General features: G+C 42.9%; 1 protein-coding gene across 7 annotated transcripts in view; it reads left to right on the top strand.

Annotated features, from left to right (window-relative positions):
• PPFIBP2 (PPFIA binding protein 2) overlaps positions 1-23,954 on the top strand; it is a 143,699-nt gene that overhangs the window by 79,310 nt on the left and 40,435 nt on the right. For 6 of the 7 annotated variants that reach the window (XR_002725850.3, XM_023190011.3, XM_023190005.1 and 3 more), the window contains 3 exons: positions 186-278; positions 4,433-4,546; positions 16,670-16,801. Coding sequence is in view for 6 of the 7 variants with exons in the window: in XM_023190011.3 (XP_023045779.1) it covers positions 186-278; positions 4,433-4,546; positions 16,670-16,801 (339 nt within the window). In the remaining variant the exon portion in view is untranslated. Of the gene's footprint in view, positions 1-185; positions 279-4,432; positions 4,547-10,882; positions 12,389-16,669; positions 16,802-23,954 lie in introns of those variants that run through there. The other variant, XM_023190012.3, reaches the window with a different exon arrangement.

Here is a 23,954-nt window from a genome sequence, read left to right as displayed (position 1 = left end):
CATGTGATCTGGTTCTCCTCATGGTAGTTTTGAAATCTTGTGGTTTCCTGTTTTGATGAGTGGTTTTGTACATATAATCAGTGAAACTATCCTCACAAATTACATGCATCCCCTGTTTCATTTAGAAGTTGGTAAGATGTTTTTCCAACCTTTTAAGTGTATTCTTTTTTTTCTGTCCTCTTTAGTCCCAGGTAAACCACCACAGTGCCGCTAGTAATGAAACCTACCAGGAACGCTTGGCACGTCTAGAAGGGGATAAGGAGTCCCTCATATTGCAGGTGAGAATCAGCTCATCCTGTTACCTCCTACTATGTAGTTTCCCCTAAGTGGAGGGGAAGCACAAGAGATTTTCTCTGTTGGAATTTTTCTCCTTCCAAAGCATATGTTTTTAGAAAAGACTTTTCCTGAAATAAAGCATTAAGTAACTGAGGGGACATTTAACTCTAGACTTGGCTTTAGGGGGCTGTGGATTCATTCATTCATTTATCATGCACTACCAAGCACCTGCCTCTCTACACTGGAAGCCCCATGACCAGGCTGATTTCCAGGTGCTAAGAATGAACAAAATGGGGCCTGTCCCCCAGAAGTCCCTGAGTCTTGTGTGGGAGGGGAGATATAGCCTCATGCCACTAATGAAACAGAGCTGTGGGTGATATGGGCCTAAGGGTGAATGCTGGATCTAGACTGAGCACTTTGATGCCAAATCCCCTGCAGCTGGTAATGGGCTAAGCCTTTGATCGCTGTCTTGCTTGAAAGAGAGGAACTCCAAAACCTTTTATGGAGAAGGATAGTCAAGGGAGCTTTTTTTGCTTTTGAAAGTTTGTGTGCCTTGGTAGGACATAGAGTTAGGTATTCTCATAAGAAGGCTGTTGAAGAAGCAGGTCTAGCACTTTGCTGTGTTAACTCTTGAAAATATAAATTGATTTAGCAAGCATTTACTCAAGGTCTGGTATGCATCAGATATTAATTGGTGATTTGGAAAATATAAAGGCTCGTATCCTAATCCCAGCTCCTTAAAGGCTTAAAGGGTGATGAGTTAGACTGGTGATAGAATGAAGGGAGGGGTTGAGAGGGGCCTGGCCCTCACCCCAGGCTATGGGCTTTAGCTTGGAGCACTAGGGTTATGAGGTGGCAATGTGTTTGTTTTATCTCTTTTTACCTTATATATTTTATTCTTTCATTGTATTTTATGAACATAAGGGTAATGAATGATTTTAGAAACTTTTAAAATTCTAAAAATTTGAAGAAGCAGGTTAACATTTTGGCCTTTTTTCCAGTGTATTTTTTTTTTTCTCTTGCCTCTATTCTAAATAACTAAGCTCATATAAAATACACAGTTTTACTTTGAAGTTTTGTGTTTTTCTTCACTTCATTATAAAATAATTGAGTATCTACAACTTGTGAGATGCTGGCTTTAGATGCTAGGATGCAGCAGTGAAGGAAGCAAACTAAGTTCCCTTTCTTGTGGATCTTCCATTTGAAAGACAGAGAGTGGGCCAGGTGCAGTAGCTCATGCCTGTAATCCCAGCACTTTGGGAGGCTGAGGCGGGTGAATCACCTGAGGTTAGGAGTTGGAGACCAGCCTGACCAGCATGAAACCCTGTCTTTACTAAAAATACAAAAATAAGCCAGGCATGGTGGCAGGTGCCTGTAATCCCAGCTACTCGGGAGGCTGAGGTAGGAGAATTGATTTAACCCAGGAGGTGGAGGTTGCAGTGAGCCAACATCGCATCATTGCACTCCAGCCTGGGCAACAGAGCGAGCCTCCATCTCAAAAAAAAAAAAAAAAACAAAACAAAAAGAAAAGAAAACAAAAAGGAGAGTGTGAATTGACAATAAGCCAATACATAAACTATTTCAGGCACTGGTAAGAACTCTGGAAAAAAGTAAAGCAGGATGAGGATTGTGTAGTAAAAGGAAGATCTCCTTTACAGGAGGAAGCCGGGCAGGGAGCCATGCAGATACCTGGAGAAGTGCATTCCAGGCAGAGCAGGTGGTCAGTCCAGCCCACACAATGGGGCAAGAGTGTGCTTGGGGTGTGGGAAGAATAGCAAGGGGCCATTGTGCCTGGAGTCTGTGCCCAAAAGTGTGGTGCAAGCTGCGTTTTAGAGAGGTAGCAGGGGCCAGATTGAATAGCACATTGTAGCACAGATGTTTGAGGGATATGTAATTTGAAACTCTTATCCCAATGACATGATTAATGAAAGAGTATCCAATGTAAGATTTTGCAGCAAACAGTATGACATTGCAAACTTTTGAACCAGGACCCTTCATGATTGAAATAGCACATTCCTATTTAGAGAGGATTACAATTTAATTTTTTAAAGTCCTGTGTAATAATGCTGCCTTTCACATTCATAGTTTTCTAAAATTCCCAATTCTTGAATAATCCCCATTTAAATAATCCTAACACAATTGGGAAGCTGCTTGCCAGTAAAGTCAGAAGTTGACCCTAGTGGTTTCTACTCTACTGGGAGCTCATGGGCAGACTCCAGGAGTATCTGTTACGTGATCACTCCTGTTCTGTAGTGGCCCAGTGGAGCTGGTTAGGCAGATTCTCAGCAGGGTAGAGCCTCTTGCTTAATGCACACAGCAGCTTAGCCAGACTGAATTAATTTAGAGTCCTTGGCCCAGAAAGTTTTCCTGGTTCTACTCGTAGAAAAAGGCAAATCACACATAACAAAATACTTTGTTTCTAGGATTAGTTAAAAACAAAACCAAAATCTCTTATATCTTCATTATAATGTAACTCCTTAAGAAAAGGATTTTCATCCTTTTTTTTTTTTTTTAAACTTGTGTATCCTCCAGTACCTAAAATTATGCCTAGCATCTATTAGGGTCTCAAAAATAGTTGTTTTTAGTGAACGAAGGTCACATTTTAGGACCTTTATGTATTTTGTCTGGATTTCCTACATCCCTTCATTCGTAATACTTAGAATCAGCCTTGAGATTCAGAAGGACCCTGGAGCTGAACAATTAGCTACAGAATGCTAGAGATCCTATAATTCCTTGAGTATCACCAACACATGGCTTTAAGGCATGGTATAGACCGTAGAAATGTTTAACCCTCATAATAAGATTAACCAGAAAACATCCTTCACAAACAGAAACTCTAGATTCCAGCGAACAAAGCCCACCCCGAGAGTCCTGCCCTTTTGAAAGTGGAGTTAGTTCAGGATGGCTGAGAGTGTTGGGCCACAGGGATTAATAAATAAACACCCACCCACAAAGGTTTGCGTGTAAGGTGGACCAAGTTGATAGAGCCTTTTTTTTTTTTTTTTAACAGCTTTTTGGTTAAAATTGGAATGTTAACCATGTGTTGACTCCAGGAATATGTTTCAATAATTCATTCATCGTTTGGGAAAATAAAAATGGAGATCTTAAAGTAATCATATTAATTTAGATTAGTTCCTTTTTAAACAGGCGCTTTATAATTCAGAAAGTGTATTTAAACACTCATAAATGAATTACATCAACTCATGCTCCATCTATTATTCCATTACAGACTGGGAAATAATTCCGGATAATCTATATGTAAATGGCAATAACTCTAACCAAAAAGGTCTAAAGGATCTCAGTTTATCAACTGTTAATTTCTTCACTTTGGGGAGGACACTCATTCTCTTTCTTCTTGCTTTGAGCCATCTCTTAATAAAGAAAAAGGATCCTGGGGCAGTTTGCTAATAGAGAAGGCTATGAAAACCATTGTTAATATATAGTTAGGGCATAATTTGAATGAATTCCTGTAAATGAGTTTTTACTAATTAATATTTTCAATAGAGATTCTCAGCGTTCTTCAGAAAGATGACTTTGTTCCTGCCACCGTATGTGTAATGTGGCTCCTCTATATTTATGACTTAGAGTCATGTTTTGGCCTGTGAAGCACAAAAACCTTTCTGGAGCCAAGTTTTGTCAGCGCTAATACATGCCCTTTACAGCCCACATTCCTTAATTGCAACAAAACACTCGCCTGATAGGTGAGCAGTCCTCACACCCTTATGAGAGAGGTAAGGTCATTGGTTAGTTTCCATGAAGTTTGGAACGCTCTTGCACATGAGGTTGCAGAAGTCCTGAGAAGCCAGCTGAGATGTGCCTTGACGTTGGGGCTGTTCTGGAAAGGGAATAAGGAGCACGAGTCCAGCCCAGAGGCAGCTTCTGTGGCCGTTGGGTGTTTTACTCTTGAGTCTGTCAAGAGCAGTAAACGTGACTCATGTCATCAGAGCAGTGGCCGAGATTCCCTGGTAAGGTAAGAATCTAACTGGAGCTGCCTTCATTCAGGGCACTTCCTCCACCCGCCACTCAGCAAAAAGCAAAACTGTTCCCTGTGTGTAAGAGTCAGTGGTGAGGTTTCACGGCTCCCCTGCGGTGGGGAGGCTTTCCTGCACCGTGTCAAGTCCCTGGTCCTCCACCATTGCTTTATTTCCTGGAACAGGTGAGTGTCCTCACAGACCAAGTAGAAGCCCAGGGAGAGAAGATTCGAGACCTGGAAGTGTGTCTGGAAGGACACCAGGTGAAACTCAATGCTGCTGAAGAGATGCTTCAACAGGTAAGGGCGGGTGCACTGAAGGCCCTTGGGTTCTGAAGCAGCTCATGTGCTGAAGCCCCTTTGTGTGCCCAGGCTACAGCTCTCGCTGTTGTCTTTCCCATCCTGCCTGGAGGCGGGATTGGCTGCTCAGTGTATAGTGTTTATACAGCAAGTGAAACCAACCTGAACGTTGAGGGTGGCAGAGGGGGTAGGGAAAGGAAGGGCTGCCCTGAGATGAATAACCTGCTGAGCTGGTTAGACAGATTCCCAGATAGCACTTTCCCCAGACCTGGTGCAGTGAGGGAGCCCTCAGCTGGGGGCCTCACCCTCATCCTGTGGGTGCCATCTGGAGTTTTAGAAAGTCAATTCTCAGCTGATTCTATGCCCCTTTCCCATCCCGCTCCACCTCTTCCTACTCTATATAGTTTTTTAAATAAAAATTACTACATAAATAACATTTTAATATAATTTAATAGATATCAAAATGGAAAAAATATTAAACTGTTCCCTACCATTCAAATAATGTCTTCTCCTTGTTTTCTTCTTGTCCTTATGTTATATGTATACATGTACTTTCCAAATCTGTAGTCCCAAGAGATATGCAATTTAGTCCTCTGATTTTGTATGCGTAATATCATATAATTTTTCCCATTTTAAATTTTTGCTGTATTGTCATCTTTACTATCACTTATAATAGATTTTCTTAGTAAAAGTATCAGAATTGACTTAATTATTTTTCAATTCTTAAATACTTTTTCTGTATTGTAAATAATGAGCTACAATTTTTTAGGAAGGGGTGTTGAATTTTTATTGTATCAAAACTCTTTTCAGAATTTGTTGAGAAGCTAATTAGGTTTTTAAATGAACTGTATTAATATATCTAATTTTAAATTTTCCTTAAATCATTCTTACATTTTAAGTTATCTTGAAAATTAAACAATGACTGAAGTTTATGTGTGTATGCCTTATAACTCCTGGCAGAGTACTTGGCACATAAAAGGTGCTCACAATTACTTAAAGAACAAAAGTTTGGTCCTTAAAATGAGTGGATTCAATTAGAGGACTACTTACAATCTTTCCCCCAAAAGCACTAGCATTTTTTTTTAATTGTCATGATCAGCATAAGACTCAGATTGTTTCTTGACAGCATACTGGTGAACACAGGCTTTGCATTTTACCTTTGGTCACATGATAAACATCTTAAATTCTGGTGTTGGCTAGTTTGAGTGCCTTTGAATAACTTTATATAAATGTAAGTCAGTGTTTTTATATATATGTCTTCATAAAAACCAGTTCCAATGGCTCAGGAACTTTTGTTTGTTATCTTTTCATTGCTAATTAATAAATTACCACATTCTTGGCTCCATTTGATTTTCTATTTAGGTTGTGTGCCATATCTCTTGTTCATAATATTCCCTAAAAATCTGACTAGCAAGAGGAATTGAGGCTTTTTTTTTTTTTAAATTGAATCATTCTTTTGAAGACCCAGGAAAGAAAATAGCCTGGTGGAAAAAAATCTCAAATGATGAAAGTATTTTCAGAAAGAGTGCAGAAAACAACCTACTAGATTGTGTTTTCAAGTCTGCACAAGGTGTGGTTTTGAGATGAGAAGGATAAGGGAGGAAGATGATGGAATGGTGTAAACAATCCAGAAAGAGATCAAGAACATTTGAATATGGAAAGGAACATGTCAGAAGGTTGATGTTTCAGGACGGTTATGCTGGGATAGTAACCACATAATCAGAGGTCAGAGAATAGCTGCATTGTAGTGCCTGAGTTATCTGACTGCCCGTGCTGCTGAGCCTCCTCTGCATAGCTCTCCATGGCAGTGTTTCTGCTCCATTGTCAAAGTCTCTGTGACAAGGAGTCTGATCGTGATGCTCTGTACCACTTGGGGAGAGGCTGTCTAGTTCCTCTAAGCATCATCCCATGGATGCCATTTTAGACTTTTTAAAAAGTCATAAGCTCAGTTACCTTTTTTATTCTGTTTATTCTAAATCCTCTTTCTTGTGTGCTATGGGTTTGGTATTGGGCATGTGGTACCATGCGCCATACAAGTAGATGTCTTAACCTGGCATATTTTGGAGTATGGTAGCCACTTCTGAGTTTCAAAGATTCCTGAGCTTGACCAAGTTATTTTTCTGCTCATAAGCTTTCATTGTGTTCTCTCAGATTGTCAAGGGTAAAATGATAGCAGTGTGCAGTGCTCCTTTCTTAACAAATTGAGTTCAAGCCATAGGACACATCTGAGCCTCATCTCCCACTCATGTGTTCGCTGGGCTGGGTGGCACCAGAGCTTGAGATCTTTTGAGTTCCCAGATCTAAATCCAAAGTTGAATGTTCAGCCACACATGCTGTTGCTTTCCTGACGTCTGTTTGATGCTGTTTGTGAAGACACTTGATTCTTGCACCACAGTGCTGATGCAATATCTCTGGCTGGACTATGTATGCATTCTCTGAGCTAGGGACAGGCAAACACTTGCCTGATTTGACTGAGATATCCTGGGCTGCAGGGCCCTTGGCTTCTGGTGGTAGGAGCAAGAATGACTCATGGCCTAGAGGCAGAGAATGGAGACAAACAATTGCCTCTTTCTGCCAGCCTCAGAAACCATTCCTGCCCAGAGCCAAGGCGAGCCTGCTGCTCAAAGGCTCTAAAGGAAATCCTTTCACTGTCTCAGCATGCGCCCTTCTGACTGCCTATAGATAAGGTGTTTCCTCTGGGTTTGCTGCTCCTGAGAACCCTGCAGGCTGAAGACATCCTGTCTGAAGGCAGCAGCTGCTGTTCTACTCCAGTTGACTGCCCATTTAGGCCCAGTAATGCTAGATATTCTCATTTTTCACAAGACTCACAATCCAGATTTAAAGAGTTAAAGACGTCTGCTTTTAAAATATTAGCAGCTAATTTAAGTTTTTTTAAATGCTGTGTGAATCATACAGTACATGCCTATAGGTCAAGCCTGGCCTGCAGGCCACTAATCTGCAACCTCTGCTCTAGACTTGGCCCCTTCCACAGTCTGGAATAACTCTAGGGGGACTTGGGGAAAGCCAAATCAATGAGCATAGCCCAAACTTTGTGCTTAGAGGGGCTCCAAGAACCCCAGTTGAGCTCTCTCCCTCCATAGTGTTCTCTTGACCAATGTCAACCTCCCTCCAGGAGCACAAGAGGTGAGGAGTTAGTTCCCTACCCAGTTCATGAAGAATGTACTCATTGTATCCCCAGCCACAACATCCTTAGCCTGTCCCTGCTCAAGGCTGACCTCCCAACTCGTATCTATTTTTGTCTACACATGAACTCACCTAGCCTCCAGAAAGAGCAAAAAGACCTCTCTTGGGGTTAGACAGGCAAACCAGAACCAACCAGAGCCAGCAAAGGGGCAGGTCCACATGAGCCCACCTAGATTATGAACACTTTTCAGGGCAAAATAATGTTTCTATTTTGCAGCCCATGGCAGGATATGGGATGGGAAGGGAATATGATAGCTACAAGTATCTCTCAGGACTGCTGCAAGCAGACAGCTACAAGCATCTCATAGCTGTCAACATAGACATATAGACATACCTTGTAGCTGTCTGTATAGACAGCTACAAGCATCTCTCAGGACTGCCTGTGGAAGCACCTAGTCAGATGTGGTCTTAGACTCACTGAGCATGTCTGGATTGCCCAGGAAACTTTCCCCATTAAGAAGAGACGTTTCTTGGCCAGGCGCTGTGGCTCACGCCTGTAATCCCAGCACTTTGGGAGGCCGAGGTGGGCGGATAACTTGAGGTCAGAAGTTCGAGACCAGCCTGACCAACATGGTGAAACCTTGTCTCTACTAAAAATACAAAATTAGCCAGGTGTGGTGGTACACGCCTATAATCCCAGCTACTTGGGAGGCTGAGGCAGGAGAATCACTTGAACCCAGGAGACGGAGGTTGCAGTGAGCCAAGATCACGCCATTGCACTCTAGCCTGGGCAACAAGAATGAAACTCAAAAAAAAAAAAAAAAAAAAATGAAGAGACATTTCTCAAAAGGATTATTAAGGGAGGCACAATCCGTGTCAGTTTTCACTGGTCTGGTATTGTCTGAGCCTGAAAGTAGAACTCACAGCACTGGGCCCTGCCTCTTTGGTCCTTAAGCAGATCAAGGCATTGCTCAGCTGTACACTGAAGCTATCAGAGGCCAGGGCCCAGAATCGTACCCTAGGGTTTCAGGCACGGACCAGCGATGTTCTCGTGACTGGCTCAAACTATGCTGGCAACAAAAATCTCTGTATCATGGGGAGGGTTTCCCTGGTCTGTGATATACTTGATGCCTGTGGTGGCATTTTCTAAAGTAGCCACTGTGAGCTCACTGGGGTCTAGCAGGTTCTGCACCCTTCTGTAGAGGAAGAGGATCTCTGGGAAGAAGCTGATGCTACTCAGTGGATAAGAGGTTTTACATGGAGCTGGTGGCCAAATGGAGCATTTTCCAGAGACTGGCCATTTACAGATATAGTCCATATAAACAGAAACAATGTTCAGTGTCAAAACAACACAGGGAAAGGGAGCACCGTGGGGAGGAAGTAAGGATGCAAACCTTGTGAGGACATAATCCTGCTTTTGGGAAATCTTGGACAACTCCAGCCTCTATTTCCATCCTCCCTACTGAGCCAGAGCTTCAGGGTTTAGGCAACTTCATTTTTTTGACTTTTAGGTGAGGTTGGGGAGTGACAAATATAGGGGATTAAGAGTTCATGGATATGAGTTTCTGTAGATTCGCTATTTGCTGTTGATCTGGGAAAGTCAGTGCACCTGTTTTCTTACTAGTAGAGATTGAGGACGACAATATGGACTCTGTATCGCCCACCTCGCCCACCTCTTACTTCTCAGAGTTATAGTAAAGTTATTCCAGTGTTATTAAGCACGAGCTATCACACAGATGGGCATTGTGAGTCAAGACACTGAGCAGGAGGTTGTGGGCCTAAGACATAGGCCTCGTAGCTGCCTGGTAAATTTCCCAGGAGCGCCTTTAAGCAGGTATTTCTCTCTCAAAGAGAATATTAAACAGAGCTGTGTACATGTTCCGGTAGGAACACAAATCTCTCTGAGGTGGGTAAGACACTGATTCAGAAATGAAGAAAACAGGAATTTTTCAAATATTCCCCAAAATTCCCTCTGGGGATTTATGAGCTAATGAGTTTCTTCATGCTTATCTGATGTGATGTTGGGTATCCAGACTACAGGGCAAAGTAGATACTTTAACTCCATTTTACAGGTAAGAGTGAGGTTCAGAGAGATGATTGAGGTAGTGAGGACTGAGTCTGGACTCAAACTCGAGTTGACTACAAGCACCTCTTCTCTGCACAGTGTTACTCATGAAAGAGACTTCCCTGCAAGACCTGGGCCTTTTACTTCAAAGGGCAAAGAGACTTATTTTTCCTTTCATGCCTTTCCATGGCCCACTCTCTCATTCTGGTTTCAGGTTGCCAGTCTGGCTGCAGTCCTCTGTCGTTGGTCAGTAACTCCCTGGGTTATATTCCACACTTAAAGATAGAGGTAATTGCTTCAAGATGTGGCCCTTTAAGGAGAGAATAGGTTGAAAGGCAAATTCGTTTTTTCAGCTTTAGTCAGAACCTGAGTTTTGGAAAAAGGAAATGGTGAGTTGCTCTGAGATATAAACTTTCTTTCATCTCTTAGAAAGAAGAAGTATTTGTCCTTCTGAAAAGGTTAGTGGCAGTTTTGTCCATTGATTTTTTTCTAAACATTTATTACCCAGTTTCATGGTCCATCACAGTGAGTAAAACAAACCACCCTCCCCCAGACCACCTCCCTCCTCATTTGCATAGGCAACCTTCAAACAATTGAGAGCAGAGCAGAATGCCGCTGTGAAGCCTTTGCCCCTTATCCTTAGCTTACTGCCTCCCCTCAACTTCCTCCTCATACACTGCAGTAGCTGCATGACTCCAACAGGATTCCACCCTGAAGGTCAGGAAGCCTTCAGCAGGGGGCAAGCATTGCCTGGCAAGGATGTGAGTGCTCCAGACAGCCTGGATCACAGTTCACTCCAGTCTTGGGAATGAGAATAAGGGCTCCAAGAATGTTTTCCTTACAGGATAGACAGAATAAAGGCAGCCAGCAAAGGAGATGAAGAAGAAAAAAGAAAGGTCAGGAAAACCTGAAGCAAGGAAGATGGGGTGGCCAGGAGTACCTTACATTGAATGGATGAACGGCGAGACAGTTAAGATATGAGAAATGCAAACTGCATCTCAAAGTTTGTACACTGGTTCCAGGACTATTTCTGTGCCCTAGTTAGTGAAGGCAAAAGCTAGGTTCAGGCAGGCAGAAATCTTGTTGAGGAGTGACGCACATACACCCACATGCACCCACGCCCACCCACCTACTCACCCACCCATACACACCCCACACACACCTACTCACCCACCCATACACACCCCACACACACCTACTCACCCACTCATCCACACACACACACACACACACACCTGCATCTGTCCAGCAAGAGGACATGGGAGTTGATGGTGGTAGCTTTGAGGGCAAGGTCAAGACGGAAGTTTCTTTAGAATGTCAGAAATTTGATCACATTTATAGCCTGAGGAATGGGAGCTGATGGTTAGGGAGAGATTAAATGCCTGCCAGAGTGGATGATTGATGGCCCTAACCTAGAGTTGCACAGAGCTTGGTGGGAACTTGCTCAAAGGCAGTACGGAAGTGAGGGAGAGTCCGGGACCATGTGAGCAGGAGCCATTCTGAGTTACCAGCTGGAGGGAGAAACAGGACCAGAACTCAGAGAACAGGGCCAAAGGCTGCTGGTTGACCAGGGAGTTGCCATAAGGTTTATCAAGTTGTATGGGGATGTATGAAGAGTCAGGAGGCTGAGAAACAGCCAGAAATGGGAAGGTCAGTCAGGGGCAATTCAGGAACAAATTCTGGAAGCATTATATCCTTTGATGGTTACTTTTTATATGCACCTGGAAGTGTTCTGAGCTAGGGAACAGTTTTCAAAGGTGAAAGAAGCCTGCAGAAAAGATAGCAATGTGCAATTGTGGCAATTTATCCTTGGAAAGGAACTATGGGCTTGCTGTTTCTAGACAGGGATTTAAGATATAGGAATGAAAGATGATGCTAGGAAACTTTGAAATAGAACTTACATTCAATGAACAGATGCATTTTATCTTTTCAGCAAATATGAGGAGAGATTATTTGAGGAGAAGAGGGGGACATGGTAGGGGTTTAGGGCTTGAGCAGAACAGAAAAGACTTGGAACAGTTCCTGAAAGGAATCGGCCAGAGACAAACACAAGTTTTGCCAGGCAGTATTGGAAGATCAGCTGTAATTAGATAGCATAAATTTGTACGGAAACCAACTGGCATCAAGTTACTTTCACTAGCAGTTTTTAAGCTGTGGAGAGTGGAATCACAGACAAAAGACTAACAAATGCACACAGGCCTGGTACAGGGTTGAGATCCCATGAGGATTTTCTGCTGTAGGTATGAATACAATTGAAATGACTCACCTCAAGGCACAGAGTGGATAAGGAGAACAATGTTGCTTCAAGGAAGTTGATAAACCAGGAAAATAGAGTTACTAAGTAACTAGTGGCCACAGAAAAACTTAGAGGTTGAGTGAGCAAGTGGGACAGATGAAAGGTCAGAAGATTGTGGCCAGAGAGAATTTCAGAGCTGAAGATTTTAGAAGCAAAGCAAACACATTCTGGATACACGTGAGATCCAAGTTGTGACTGTGCTGCTGAGAAGCTGAACGAAATGGAAAGCAAAGCCTATTGGAGCTGAGGTCAAAGAATGTGAAGCCAGAGTGGATGCTGAATGGAAAAATTAATAACAAGGATGTGGAAGCTATTGAGGAGGCAGAATGCGCCTAAAGTAGGTAGAAAATCTGTTGATCAAGACAAAAGCCTGAAGGAAGTGGGTTAGTTCCTTTGGTTTGGGGAGAATGTGGTGTAAGTGAAGAGCACTGCCTTACAATAGGAGGATAGATGTGGATGGTCGGGGGGCCAAATAGTGGGTTGGAAGCAGCCCTGGAATATAGGGAGCACAATGTTCTGTAAGTTGGGTTGGTGGAAGCTGAGTGGTCTCCACGTGAAATGACTGGGAAGAATGTGTAATATTGTTGAAAACACAAGATTCACTTTATGTTGGAAGTAGAAGGAGCAGTTGAGGATGTAGGATAAGTTAACTCCTATTAAAACACACATTTTAGAGATCACAGTTCATAATAGTGGCTAAGGGCCTTGCTGGATCTGGAGATGGGGAAGTAGAGCAGACTGGGATAAGTTTGTTGAAGGCTGATTTTGAGTTTAGGGACTAGAACAGTAATCATGACAGGGACAAGGGGAAGATGATCATGAAAGGTAGAAGCACATGCTAATAGATATAAGCTGAAGAGAATAAGTAATGTTCTATTATCAGTGAACTATATGAAATTAAGCAACCTCAGATTTCTGTTTTTTTTGAGACGGAGTCTTGCTCAGTCGCCCAGGCTGGAGTGCGGTGGCATGATCTCGGCTCTCTGCAAGCTCCGCCTCCCAGGTTCACGCCATTTTCCTGCCTCAGCCTCCAGAGTAGCTGGGACTACAGGCGCCTGCCACTATGCCCGGCTAGTTTTTTTTGTATTTTTAGTAGAGACGGGTTTCACCGTGTTAGCCAGGATGGTCTCGATCTCCTGACCTCATGATCCACCTGTCTCGGCCTCCCAAAGTGCTGGGATTACAGGCGTGAACCACCGCGCCCGGCCACAACCTCAGGTTTCTAATTAAAATGTTAGTGTGTCCACTTGTGAATGTCTATTTGGAATGTTAGTGTGACTAATTCAAACACTGGCATGACCAATTGGAATGGCTATTGGAACTAGTGAAAATACTGTCTTCACCAGCTGGAACATTGGTATGACCAGTCACAACCTGGTAGTTAAAATAGGGATTTTGGCCATGATGGAAGCAGAGTAGACTCTTAGCTTTCAAAAGAGATATATTGTGAAACTGTTAAAAATCACGTCAAAGCAATATTTTGAATGGTGATCAGAAGACAAAACTGGATAAATATATATATATATTTTTTTTAAGACAGGGTCTCACTCTGTCGCCTAGGCTGGAGTACTATGGCATGATCACAGCTCACTGCAGCCTCAACCTCCCAGGTTCAATCAGTCCTCCCACCTCAGCCTCTCAAGTAGCTGGGACTACAGGCCCATGCCACCACGGGTGCTGTTTTTTTTTTTTTTTTTGTAGAGACAGGGTGCCACTATGTTGCCTAGGCAGATTTCAGACTCCTGGGGGCTCAAATGATCCACCCACCTCAGCCTCCCAAAGTGCTAGGATTACAGGCATGAGCCACTGTGCCCAGGCTGAGCATCATCTTAAGATGTTCAAGTACTCAACAAGGGCTTTGTTTTATTAGTAACTGTCATGTGTCTAGGCACTGGTATCTGGTAGGTGTTTAAAAACATATTTGTTGAATGAAAGAATGAAGTCTCATGGAGGATGTTTTTTCCCTGAGATCTTAGTAGTCTAAAGACATTTTCTTATGGACCTTGACCTGTACACTTGTTCCTTTTCCCCTTTGCATTGGCAGCTGGGAGGCTCACGCGTACATTATAGTCTATCTCTAGCTGTTTATAGAAGTTTATGGCATAGATTTTCTACTGACTGTAACTCTGACTTTAACTTATTTTCCTACCTGCTTTAATTTTTATGATTTATTTTTTAACTTGAAAATATCTATTTTGCAAACTACCTAAAAACATTTTGGGAACAAGCTGGGTAGGCAGAAGGATGGAGAACTAGAGAATGAGGTAATAAAGGAAGAGAGGGAGGTAGGGAAAGGAAAGAAGGGGAAGAGAATAGGTGGTGTGGGGGATGATTACATCTTGAGATACTCATGTACTCAAGACTCAGAGAACTTGTGTGTGCCCTCACACTCAGGGAAGAACTGCTTACGGCCCTTTGTGGCCTGCATAGCCTTAGCACTAGGCCTTGATAGGTAGTATGTGCTCAATGAAATCTTGGCAATTTGAGTGGACATTTCCTGGGCTCACTGAATGTTTGTTGATTGCCTATTTTAGCATATTTTTTTAAATGTCTCTTAAAATGCTTGGACTTCTTTCTCTGTTTGGGAAACTGTGTGATACAATAGACTAAAATGAGTTCTGGGGTCAAACAGAGTTTTGTTTGAAAACTAACTCTGCTGGCTGGATTATAGGCGTGGTGGTTCACGCCTATAATCCCAGCATTTTGGGAGGCTGAGGCGGGTGAATTACTGGAGATCAGGAGTTCAAGACCAGCCTGGCCAACATGGTGGAACCCAGTCTCTACTAAAAATACAAAACTAGCTGGGTGTGGTGGTGGGTGCCTGTAATCCTGGCTACTCGGGAGGCTGAGGCAGGAGAATCGCTTGAACCCAGGAGGTGGAGCTTGTGGTGAGCCAAGATCGTGCGATTGTACTCCAGCCTGGGCAAAAAGAGTGAAACTCCATCTCAAAAAGAAAAAAAACAAAGAAAAACTTGGCTGCTGATTGGCTTGTGTCCTTGGCCAAAAGATTTACATACTCTCTCTTGGCCTGTTTCCTCATCTGTAGAGTTGGGATAATATTTACTGCCAACTCACTGGGAGGGTTTATTAAGAAGATGTATACAAAAGCACCAGCAGTCTCTGGTACAGAAGAGGCACTCAAAATATTTCAGTTCTCCAGTGCATTGGACACACTCATCTGGCTGACTTCTATTGGCCAAGTAGCCTGTGCTCTGGCTGCAGTGCTCTGCCTCTGCCTTGTGAGCCAGCTTCCAGTCTGGCTGGCCCAGGAAGAGCTGGCCTCCTTAGTCCCAGAGCTTGGGGAGCTTATTATGCTGAGTTGCTGGGCTTCTAGATAGATACCCATCCCCTCAGACCAGCAGATGAACAGTTTGTTGCCTGCCTTTCCCAGGTAGGCTGTTTCCCAGGCTGTTGGCCTGGGGAGTCATGTATTCCAAGTCAAAAATTTCTGTCCTGTGTGGTTTGATTCATGATTCTGAGGACAGTTCCAAACCTGTGACCTCGTAGTGGCTGAGTCAGAGTGTTGAGATTGCCATTCTTGTGCTGAGCTTGGATTGCCCAAGATGATACAAAATGGTCAAACCATGGCAGGATATTGCATATTCTTCTGTTCATTTGGCCCATTGCTATTCCTTGGGCCACTATTCTTGGGTTGCTGTGTCTATTCTTGCCACAACCTGTGTAGCCAGTGTCTACCATGTGCCAGGATTTTGGACCTTACAGGACATTGCCCTTTGCCAATGGAAAAATATGTTGCCCTGGACTTTAGGAAATGCTCCTGTTTTTTGAGGTCCTTTGTAATCATATTAGTTCTAAGTAGGTGTCTTGTCTATCATCTTAATTTTTTACCTTGTTTATGCTTATTAAGTGTTTTTATTAGTGACAGGTTTGTTGTCAAAGACCTGGGGTTTTTGGTTATAGTCTGCTACTGTTCTAGTGATGGCAAGACTAGTAATAAGTTTCCTGGTCTGTCCTCACAATTGGGAAAGAACCATCTTCTTATTTACATTCCAGAGTGGCCAGATTATAATTTTGGAATAGTCTAGGAAAGATCCATCTCACATAAGATTCATATGTAATCATTCAATACTCTTTGAACATCTACTTTGTACTCTAGCTCCTGTCTAGGTTCATTGCAGTGAAGTCCTGTATTCAAACATGTTGAAGACTGGGCTGAGCATTGGTTGAGCTCAGAAAGTGATCTAGAAATTTTGGCTTTGAAAAAAATATATTGTTAAGCGTTTTTGTTTGTTTTGATAGAGAGGACCTGCTGCTTTGTCTTTTAAAAAAATTGATAAATTTGGTTCTTTGAGAGTATCCATTCACTTTTCTCTACATGGAAATAATGAATAATGGTCTCTATGGGCAAACATATTTGAGAAATGTAACTCACCTTGTCTATCAAAGCACAGTGGGTGGTATTGGGGGTGTGCTATTCCTGAGTAGCCCAGCGTCAGCCCAGGCCCATCCATAGTAGGCCTGTGACTCATATGTACCAGTCTCAATTCTGTGTTGTTGAACACACGATTTAGGTATTGCCTTATGTGCTGTAGATGAAGCCAGAGCTGTTCTTATTGCCATGGTGGTTTCTGATTTCAAGATCTGTTTTTGCTTGCAGGAGCTGCTAAGCCGCACATCTCTTGAGACCCAGAAGCTTGATCTGATGACTGAAGTGTCTGAGCTGAAGCTCAAGCTGGTTGGCATGGAGAAGGAGCAGAGAGAGCAGGAGGAGAAGCAGAGAAAAGCAGAGGTGAGGGTGAACTTGTACTGTCTTAAGCTCAGACCTGGGAAGGCTGTCATAATGTGAATTTAGGCTGTCTTGTCAACTCCCAGCCTGGAAGCTATTGGGTGCCAGAAATATCTATACACTAGAGATGCAGTGATCTGTTAATACCAAGTTATCAGGTTTTGCTGTGGCTGCAAATTTCAGCAATATCCAAACCACCCAGTTTTGGCTCTAAGGCTTTATCTGCCCTCAAACTGCTGACAAGGATGGAAAGAGAAGCAATAGTTGGGGAAGAATAAGACAAAATATGGAGGGACACAAGATGTCTTCTGTGAGAACCAAGGAAATGACGATGTACCAGAATGAAGTCGGCCTCCCAACAGGCCATTGTCACTAGATCCAAGGAGTCTGGAAACATTTCTTGACGTGCATTTCCCTGACGCAGGTGGAACCTCAGGTTATGTGTTTCTTTTCTCCTGATGGGTCTTATGGAGCAGCCATGTGAAGGCCTTCTCTTAGAGAATGTTTTCCTAATTTTGTTTTTCAGTCTTTGTGTGCCATTGGTTGGAATATGCCAGACTTTTTTAAATAAATGTTTACAGAATTTTAGACTCAGACTCCTTTGAGAGCAGGCAGCCTGTTTTAACCTTAGATAACCGTCTTCATGTGCCTCTACCTTTAAGTTCTTGTATTCACACCAACAATGAGAGATATGAAAGAAGATAGGTTTTAGGTTTAGAAACACCTTGCTCATTTACTGACCTAACTACTTGTTAGCAGTAAAATGGATAACTGTGTGGTAAAGTCCAAATAAAATCATGAAAGTTAAGTACCTGTCATAGTATTTGGCATTTTGTCAGTACCTGGTATGTCTTCGTCTCCTTCCTACATTTAGGCCAAAGACAGATATTGTTCCCTTCTGATAAGTGCCAGCATTAGTGCATACTGAAACCTGCCATGTTTGCTGAGTAAACACACTGGTGATTAGAATATTTCTAATGTGCGAGCATATTCCTTGCATTGCTTTTGAGAACATGTTCATTAATTAGAAGTACAGTTGCCAAAAGAAGATATCCCCAATAAGCTGAGAACAGTAGCTTGTATTGATTAAGAGTCCAGGCTTATGAATCAGATCTCCTGGCTTTAAACTGAGCTCAGTGGCTTTGTGATCTGGGGCAAGTAATTTAACCTCCCAAACCTGTTTCTTCTTCTGTAAGATGGAGGTAGTAATACTTCCAATTTCTTTGGTTATTCTGAGGAGTGAATGAGACAATGTATGTGAAACTCTTAGCATAGTAATAGTTAGCTTTTATTGATCACTTACTGACAGTATTGTTAAGCATGTTGGAAATGAAAATGTAGACATAGATACGTTATTTACATATTGCAAAGTTTACACAGCCTGAAAGCTAATCTGCGTGAAGTGTTAGTTGAATTAAATGTTCAGGGAGAAGTAACTGAATTTTCTTCTGGTTTAAAGTTATTTTACCAGTGTTTCAACATGCATGATTGTATGTGAACACACATTAGGACTTTGGGGGCAGAATTCCATAAACTCTGTGAGAAGGCTTAAAGTGGCAGACACTCAACTCAAAATCAAGAAAAAAAGGGACGAGAGAGACCTATGTCACGTAACTTGAAAAGTCTAGGGTTTAAAAAATGCAATATGACGAGATCCAGGTAATCTCACAGTGTCACTTAGTCTCAGTTGTGTCACTTGGTTCTGTTTTAGCCTTGTTCTCAAGAAGCCATTGGTAGCTCCAGAATGATATCCTACCAGCCAGGCAACTTCTGCAGTCGAAGAGGTGCTTTCCCAAAGGTTCCAGCAAAAGCCCCAGGAGTGCATCTCATTGGGTCAATTTGGGTCATATACCTGGTTCTACACCAGTCACCTCTGGGATCCGTGCATGAGGGGTGAGGGGTGTGAGTATGAAAGTCAGCCCATCTGTGGAAGTATGCAGAGTTAGCACCAAGCTGGGATAATGCAGTCCTTTTAAAGGGACATCAGAAAGGAAGGAGAGCTCCGCTTCTGGATTAAGAAGCACTAACACAGTCATCTTACTGTTTGCTTTTTTCTTTCTTTTCTGAAGGATTATTTTTAAATCTGAATTTTTTGTTTTTGTTTTTCATTGGTCTGTTCATGCATAAGGCAACGCAGACTCTGAGTGTCTGGCCTCAATTCTACCAGATAACAGCCCTTCCCAGTTGCTAGTACAAACATTAGGTTTCCACGTGGAGGAATTCTGCAGGCTGTGCAAACCTGTGATAATCAGTGAGCAGCCACGTGATCTGAAACAAATTCCTCATTCTTGTAATTGCACATAATCTTTGCTGGTATGCACAGAACTTCCACCTCTGTTTGTGAGTATCTGGAGCACCAGGGGTTTAAAAACCACAGGGTGCTGCTTAAGCTGCACTATTGTCATGTGCATGGAGATGTTTATTTTGAGTGAGACATTTTGCTAGCTGAGGTCATCAGATATTGTAATTGCATGAATAAAGGGAATGCTGCTTTCCATACTGTACTGCTGCTGTTTTTTTCCAGTGAATGTATTTAGCTTAAGGGCTCATTGTGTGTGGTTTGGAACAGGCAGTATTCTTTTTTTTTTTTTTTTTTTTTTTCCTTAGGTAAGAGGTAGCCAGATCTGAAATAAACTTCCTCAGCTTAGCTCAGGCTTTATCCTCAAATTTTGTTTTATGTTTTAATGAAAAGAAGAGAATGCTGGTGGCAAGAGCATTGCAGACTGCTCCTTCTGCTCTGATTCTGATCATAGCCCAAGCCAGCATCTTGCTGTTTAAGTTGTGGAAATGATTACTGACAGTCATTCTGTAAGACCTGAGGACTTGCAGGCACAGGTTCCTTGATGGCCAGCCTTGCTCAGGAGTGAGTAGTGGCCCAAATGAGATGTGGATGAATACTAGGTTTCCTGTTTACCTTTTCTCATCAGCCTTTTGCAATGGTTCAGGGTCATATGAGGGTACTGAAGATTGGATAAATAAGATGTACTCCTGAAAAGCAGGACTATGGAAGAATGATTGACATGGAAAGTAAATACCACAATAAGGGGATGGAGCATGAAAGAAAGAGATCCAGAGGTAAAGGGAAACCTGTGTATGGACACAGATCAAAGCATTGCATAGGCGTGTTGCTCAGATGGGTCTTCCCTGATAAAGGAATCTGGCTTCCCCATGCTGTGGGGGTGCCGGCAACCTGCAGCTGGACCCCACCGTGGTAACTGGAGGGTTCTGTGAGTAGTTACCAGAACAGCCTGTTAAGAAGGGAGCAGGGACCCCAGATATGCTAGGAAGGGGAGTCAGCGCAACTGATCAGGGGTACATGTGAGCAAGAAGAGAACAGGAAAGAATCTTTAGGATTTCCTGCAGAAAATGGAAACATCTTACAGCACAAGTGATGATGCCATCATTTCTTCTTTCTTGTGGTTAGGACCTTGGGAGAAAGGGATTCTGATTTCTGACCTGAGGCAACAGAATGATGGACTTGGGCTACAGAGCAAGATCTGGGAAGATTGTGTTTGCTCAGAGATGAGCTGGCCTAATGAGGAGAGTTTTGTTATTCTTGCTTTTATTTTCTTTCTTTACTCATTTGCATCAGTATAGGAAATATACTCCCACAATTCAAAAATCAAGAGTTCAAAAGGGCATATAGCAAAAGGTCTCATTCAACACCTGTCCTCCAGTCAGCAGTCAGGAACCAGTGCCATCGGTTTGTATCCTTCCAGAGTTATATTATGTGTGGCCAAGTACATTCATGTGGATACACACAGACACACACACTTCCCCTCATTTTTATACAGATGTTCACTATTCTAGACCTTTCTTTTTAAATTTAGCAGTCTTGGAGTTCTTTTTATACCAAGTATGTTTTTAAAAACTTCCTCATTCATATCTATGTCTGCATATTGTTCTATCATCCAACTATAGCCTAATTTATTTAACTAGTCCCCTCTCAGTGGACATTGAGGTGGTTTCCAAGTTTCTGCTATTACAAATAATGCTGCAGTGAATAATCTTGTATATATGTAAAGATATTGATATGGAGTTTATGGGTCAAGGAGAATGCGAACTTGACATTTTGACCGATATTTCCAAATTGCCCTCTCTAGAACATAGAGGTTATATTCCCATGAGCAATGTAATGCATAAGAGTGCCAGGACAGTATTAAACTGAGCCTGAAAAAAGAAGAAAGAACTAAGTAAAACTGTATACAAGATTAACAGGTAAGATGGAATTGGGAACAACTGTGATTACAGGAGGTGCCCAGTCGTTTCACATAGAAAAGAACCATAAAGAAGAACTTTAATGGTTGGCAAAGTGTGATTAAAAAACAAAGTGAGCTGAGGTTACAACACGGGACAGCAATTATAACTTCATAAATGCCACCTAGACATCATGATGTGGGACCCAGAATGGAATAGAGCTACAAAAGGGTCTGCTTTATGGGAGGGAACAGACCTGTTAAGAGAGGAGATGGGCCAGCCCTGGAGATAAAGAATTATGAAGCTAGGCCAGGTGTAGTGGCTCACACCTGTAGCCCCAGTACTTTGGGAGGCCGAGGAGAGTGGATCACTTGAGATCAGGAGTTTGAGACCAGCCTGGCCAACATAGTGAAACTCTGTCTCTACTAAAACATATGAAAAGTAGCCAGGCATGGTATTGTGCACCTGTAGTCCCAGCTTCTTGGGAGGCTGAGACATGAGAATCACTTGAACCTGAGAGGTGGAGGTTGCAGTGAGCCGAGATCACGCCACTGCACTCCAGCCTGGGAGACAGAGCGAGACTCCGTCTCAAAAAAAAAAAAAAAAAAAAAATTACAAAGCTAAGTTGAAATGCCAAGCCTGAGGACAGACATAGCATAAAATAGTGACAACACATGGCTCAGGAGAATTAAGGCAGAGTAGCCCAGAAATTTTGGGTACACCACACGCTGAGCAGAGGGAGGAAAACAGATGTGTTCCTGCTGCAGGTCTCCAGACTGATGCACACAAGGGGCAGTGATAGAGGAAGGGGAGCAGCAACTTACTTGGTTAGCTCCTAAATGTCTCCCAGCTGAATTCTGAAGCATTTGAATGTTTACTTGTTTGTTTTTCTCACTTGCTTATACTCTACTCAGAGGGTAGAAGACGAAACTAGGAAAACTGCCATTCTAGCTCCAATATTGAAGCAAAAGGAGGCACTGGTTTATGAAGTAAAAGTGATAGGTACCTTGAGAGAAAGTGGTCGTTGTTATTTGAATGTTCACAAGGGTGAGCATGGAAAAAACTAGGCATAAACAGACATGCACTGTAGACTTGGGTCAATCGTAACTCTGACAGTTTAAAAATAAAATGGATGGGGAACTCTCGAATAGAGGAAGGCCCAAGAATGTTGAACTACTTAAATATAATTCTGACTGTGCAATCTCACACATAATACCAATAAAAAGGAAGAGCTTAGAGGTCTCTTGAAAGGAAGTAGTTCTCAGAGGGGCTTGTACAAAAAGCAGAAAGGACATACGCTAAAGACAAAAGTGCAGCTGCGTGACCAGTGTCAGGAAGGGGACATCCCAAACTAAAGGATAATGCTGAGGACAACACAAAGCCACACACAAACACACACACACACAACACACACAGAGTTATGTTCTTAATAAGAAAAACAAAGAAAAAATGGACTTGATTCCATGGATGCCTCTGACAGGTACAAAAAATTTAGGACAGTAGTCCCCCAAACTGCTTGCTATGAGTTAATTTTAAGGAATCAGTAAAATCAAATGTTTCTAGAAAGCTGGAACCATTTCCTTCTTGATTTTCAAAATGGCAAAAGTGTGATAGATTCAATAAATTTTAGTCTATTGAGTTTGGGGCCAACTCTATGATGGTTTGCAAGAAGCTAGGAGACAAAGTAGTGGGGATTGGTGTCCTCGAGGAGTGAGTCACATTAGATTGGCCTTATCGGTTTGGCCAGGAATGTGTCTTGTGGTAGACCAGGTAAATCCACATTTCACTGAAGTGTTGCAAAAACGTTGCTTGGGATAATCTTGTAGACAAGATGGAGGAATGTAAGATGAAGACACTGAAATAGCATATTGGTGCCTGACCGAGTTCAGAGTTTAGGTACGTATTGTCGTGGATAAGTGTTATGTGTGCCATATGTCGCCTGTGCATAGGTGCTGACACCCTGGGTGTTTGGGTAAGGGGAGTCAGTGTGTGTATCATGCATATGTGGAGAGGGGATGTGTTTGTGTGTGTGCCCTGGTGTGCACCCACATCTGCTATTGCTTCTGCTTGGATGAAGGGTTTCTTCTAGACTCCATATCTCGGTGTTGACACAACAGTATGGCACAAAGGAGCTGTTGGGGATTTGTTTGAACTGCCAGACAGGCACCTGGATGGGGCAGGCCTGAGGAAAAATGCCATGTCTTTTGGTTTTGGTGAGGAAAGTGGAGGGTTGTCGACAGTGACCACTGGGTGCCACCTCCTCCCTGCCCCATGCACCTCTGTGCTGTTCTCTTAAGGAGTTCTGCATCTGAGAGCTGTCTGACCTGGAGCGCTTTTCTCTTCTTTCTTTTCCTTCCTACAGTCGGTTCTGAATGTGATCAGTGAGCTGCAGGAGCAGATGTGTAGGCTGCAGCTGGACATCCACAGGCAGATTCAAGAGCGCCTGTTACGCAGTAGGGACCACCCTGAGGAGGTGGCAGCCAGCGACGGTGTGGCCGAGTCCCAGTCCTGCAGCCAGGACTGTGCCTGTTGGGAGGGGTCACCTGTAGGAACCACACTTAAGTATATCAGAGCATGTGTGTGTGGGGCATTTCACTCGTGGAGGGGCTGGGGTTTCTCCTAACCAGAACAGAGTGCAGTGGCTTGGCATGGATCTGTCGTTACCTCAGGGCAGAGCTTGGACTCACTCAGTCCTCTTGGGATGTGAAGCGAGCTCAGTGACCCTCACTGAGCAGGGTCTGAGCAGGTGAGGCCAACCCTCAAACAGGTGGCACTCATCTCCTTAAGGGCTGGGAATGAGGTGCACCAGGTGCTCTGAGTGATGGGGCATTTGTGCCACAGGAAGCCTCATGATTCCCCTTCCCACGTATATGACTCAGATACTGATTCCTCCTCCCAGGCTGGGAGATTAAACAAAGTTTTGTTTCACATGTTTTTTTTTTTTTTTTTTTTTTTTTTT

The sequence above is a fragment of the Piliocolobus tephrosceles genome, chromosome 13 (genome assembly GCF_002776525.5).
Source record: "Piliocolobus tephrosceles isolate RC106 chromosome 13, ASM277652v3, whole genome shotgun sequence".
Taxonomy (NCBI): domain Eukaryota; kingdom Metazoa; phylum Chordata; class Mammalia; order Primates; family Cercopithecidae; genus Piliocolobus; species Piliocolobus tephrosceles.
This window is presented reverse-complemented; position numbering and strand designations above follow the sequence as displayed.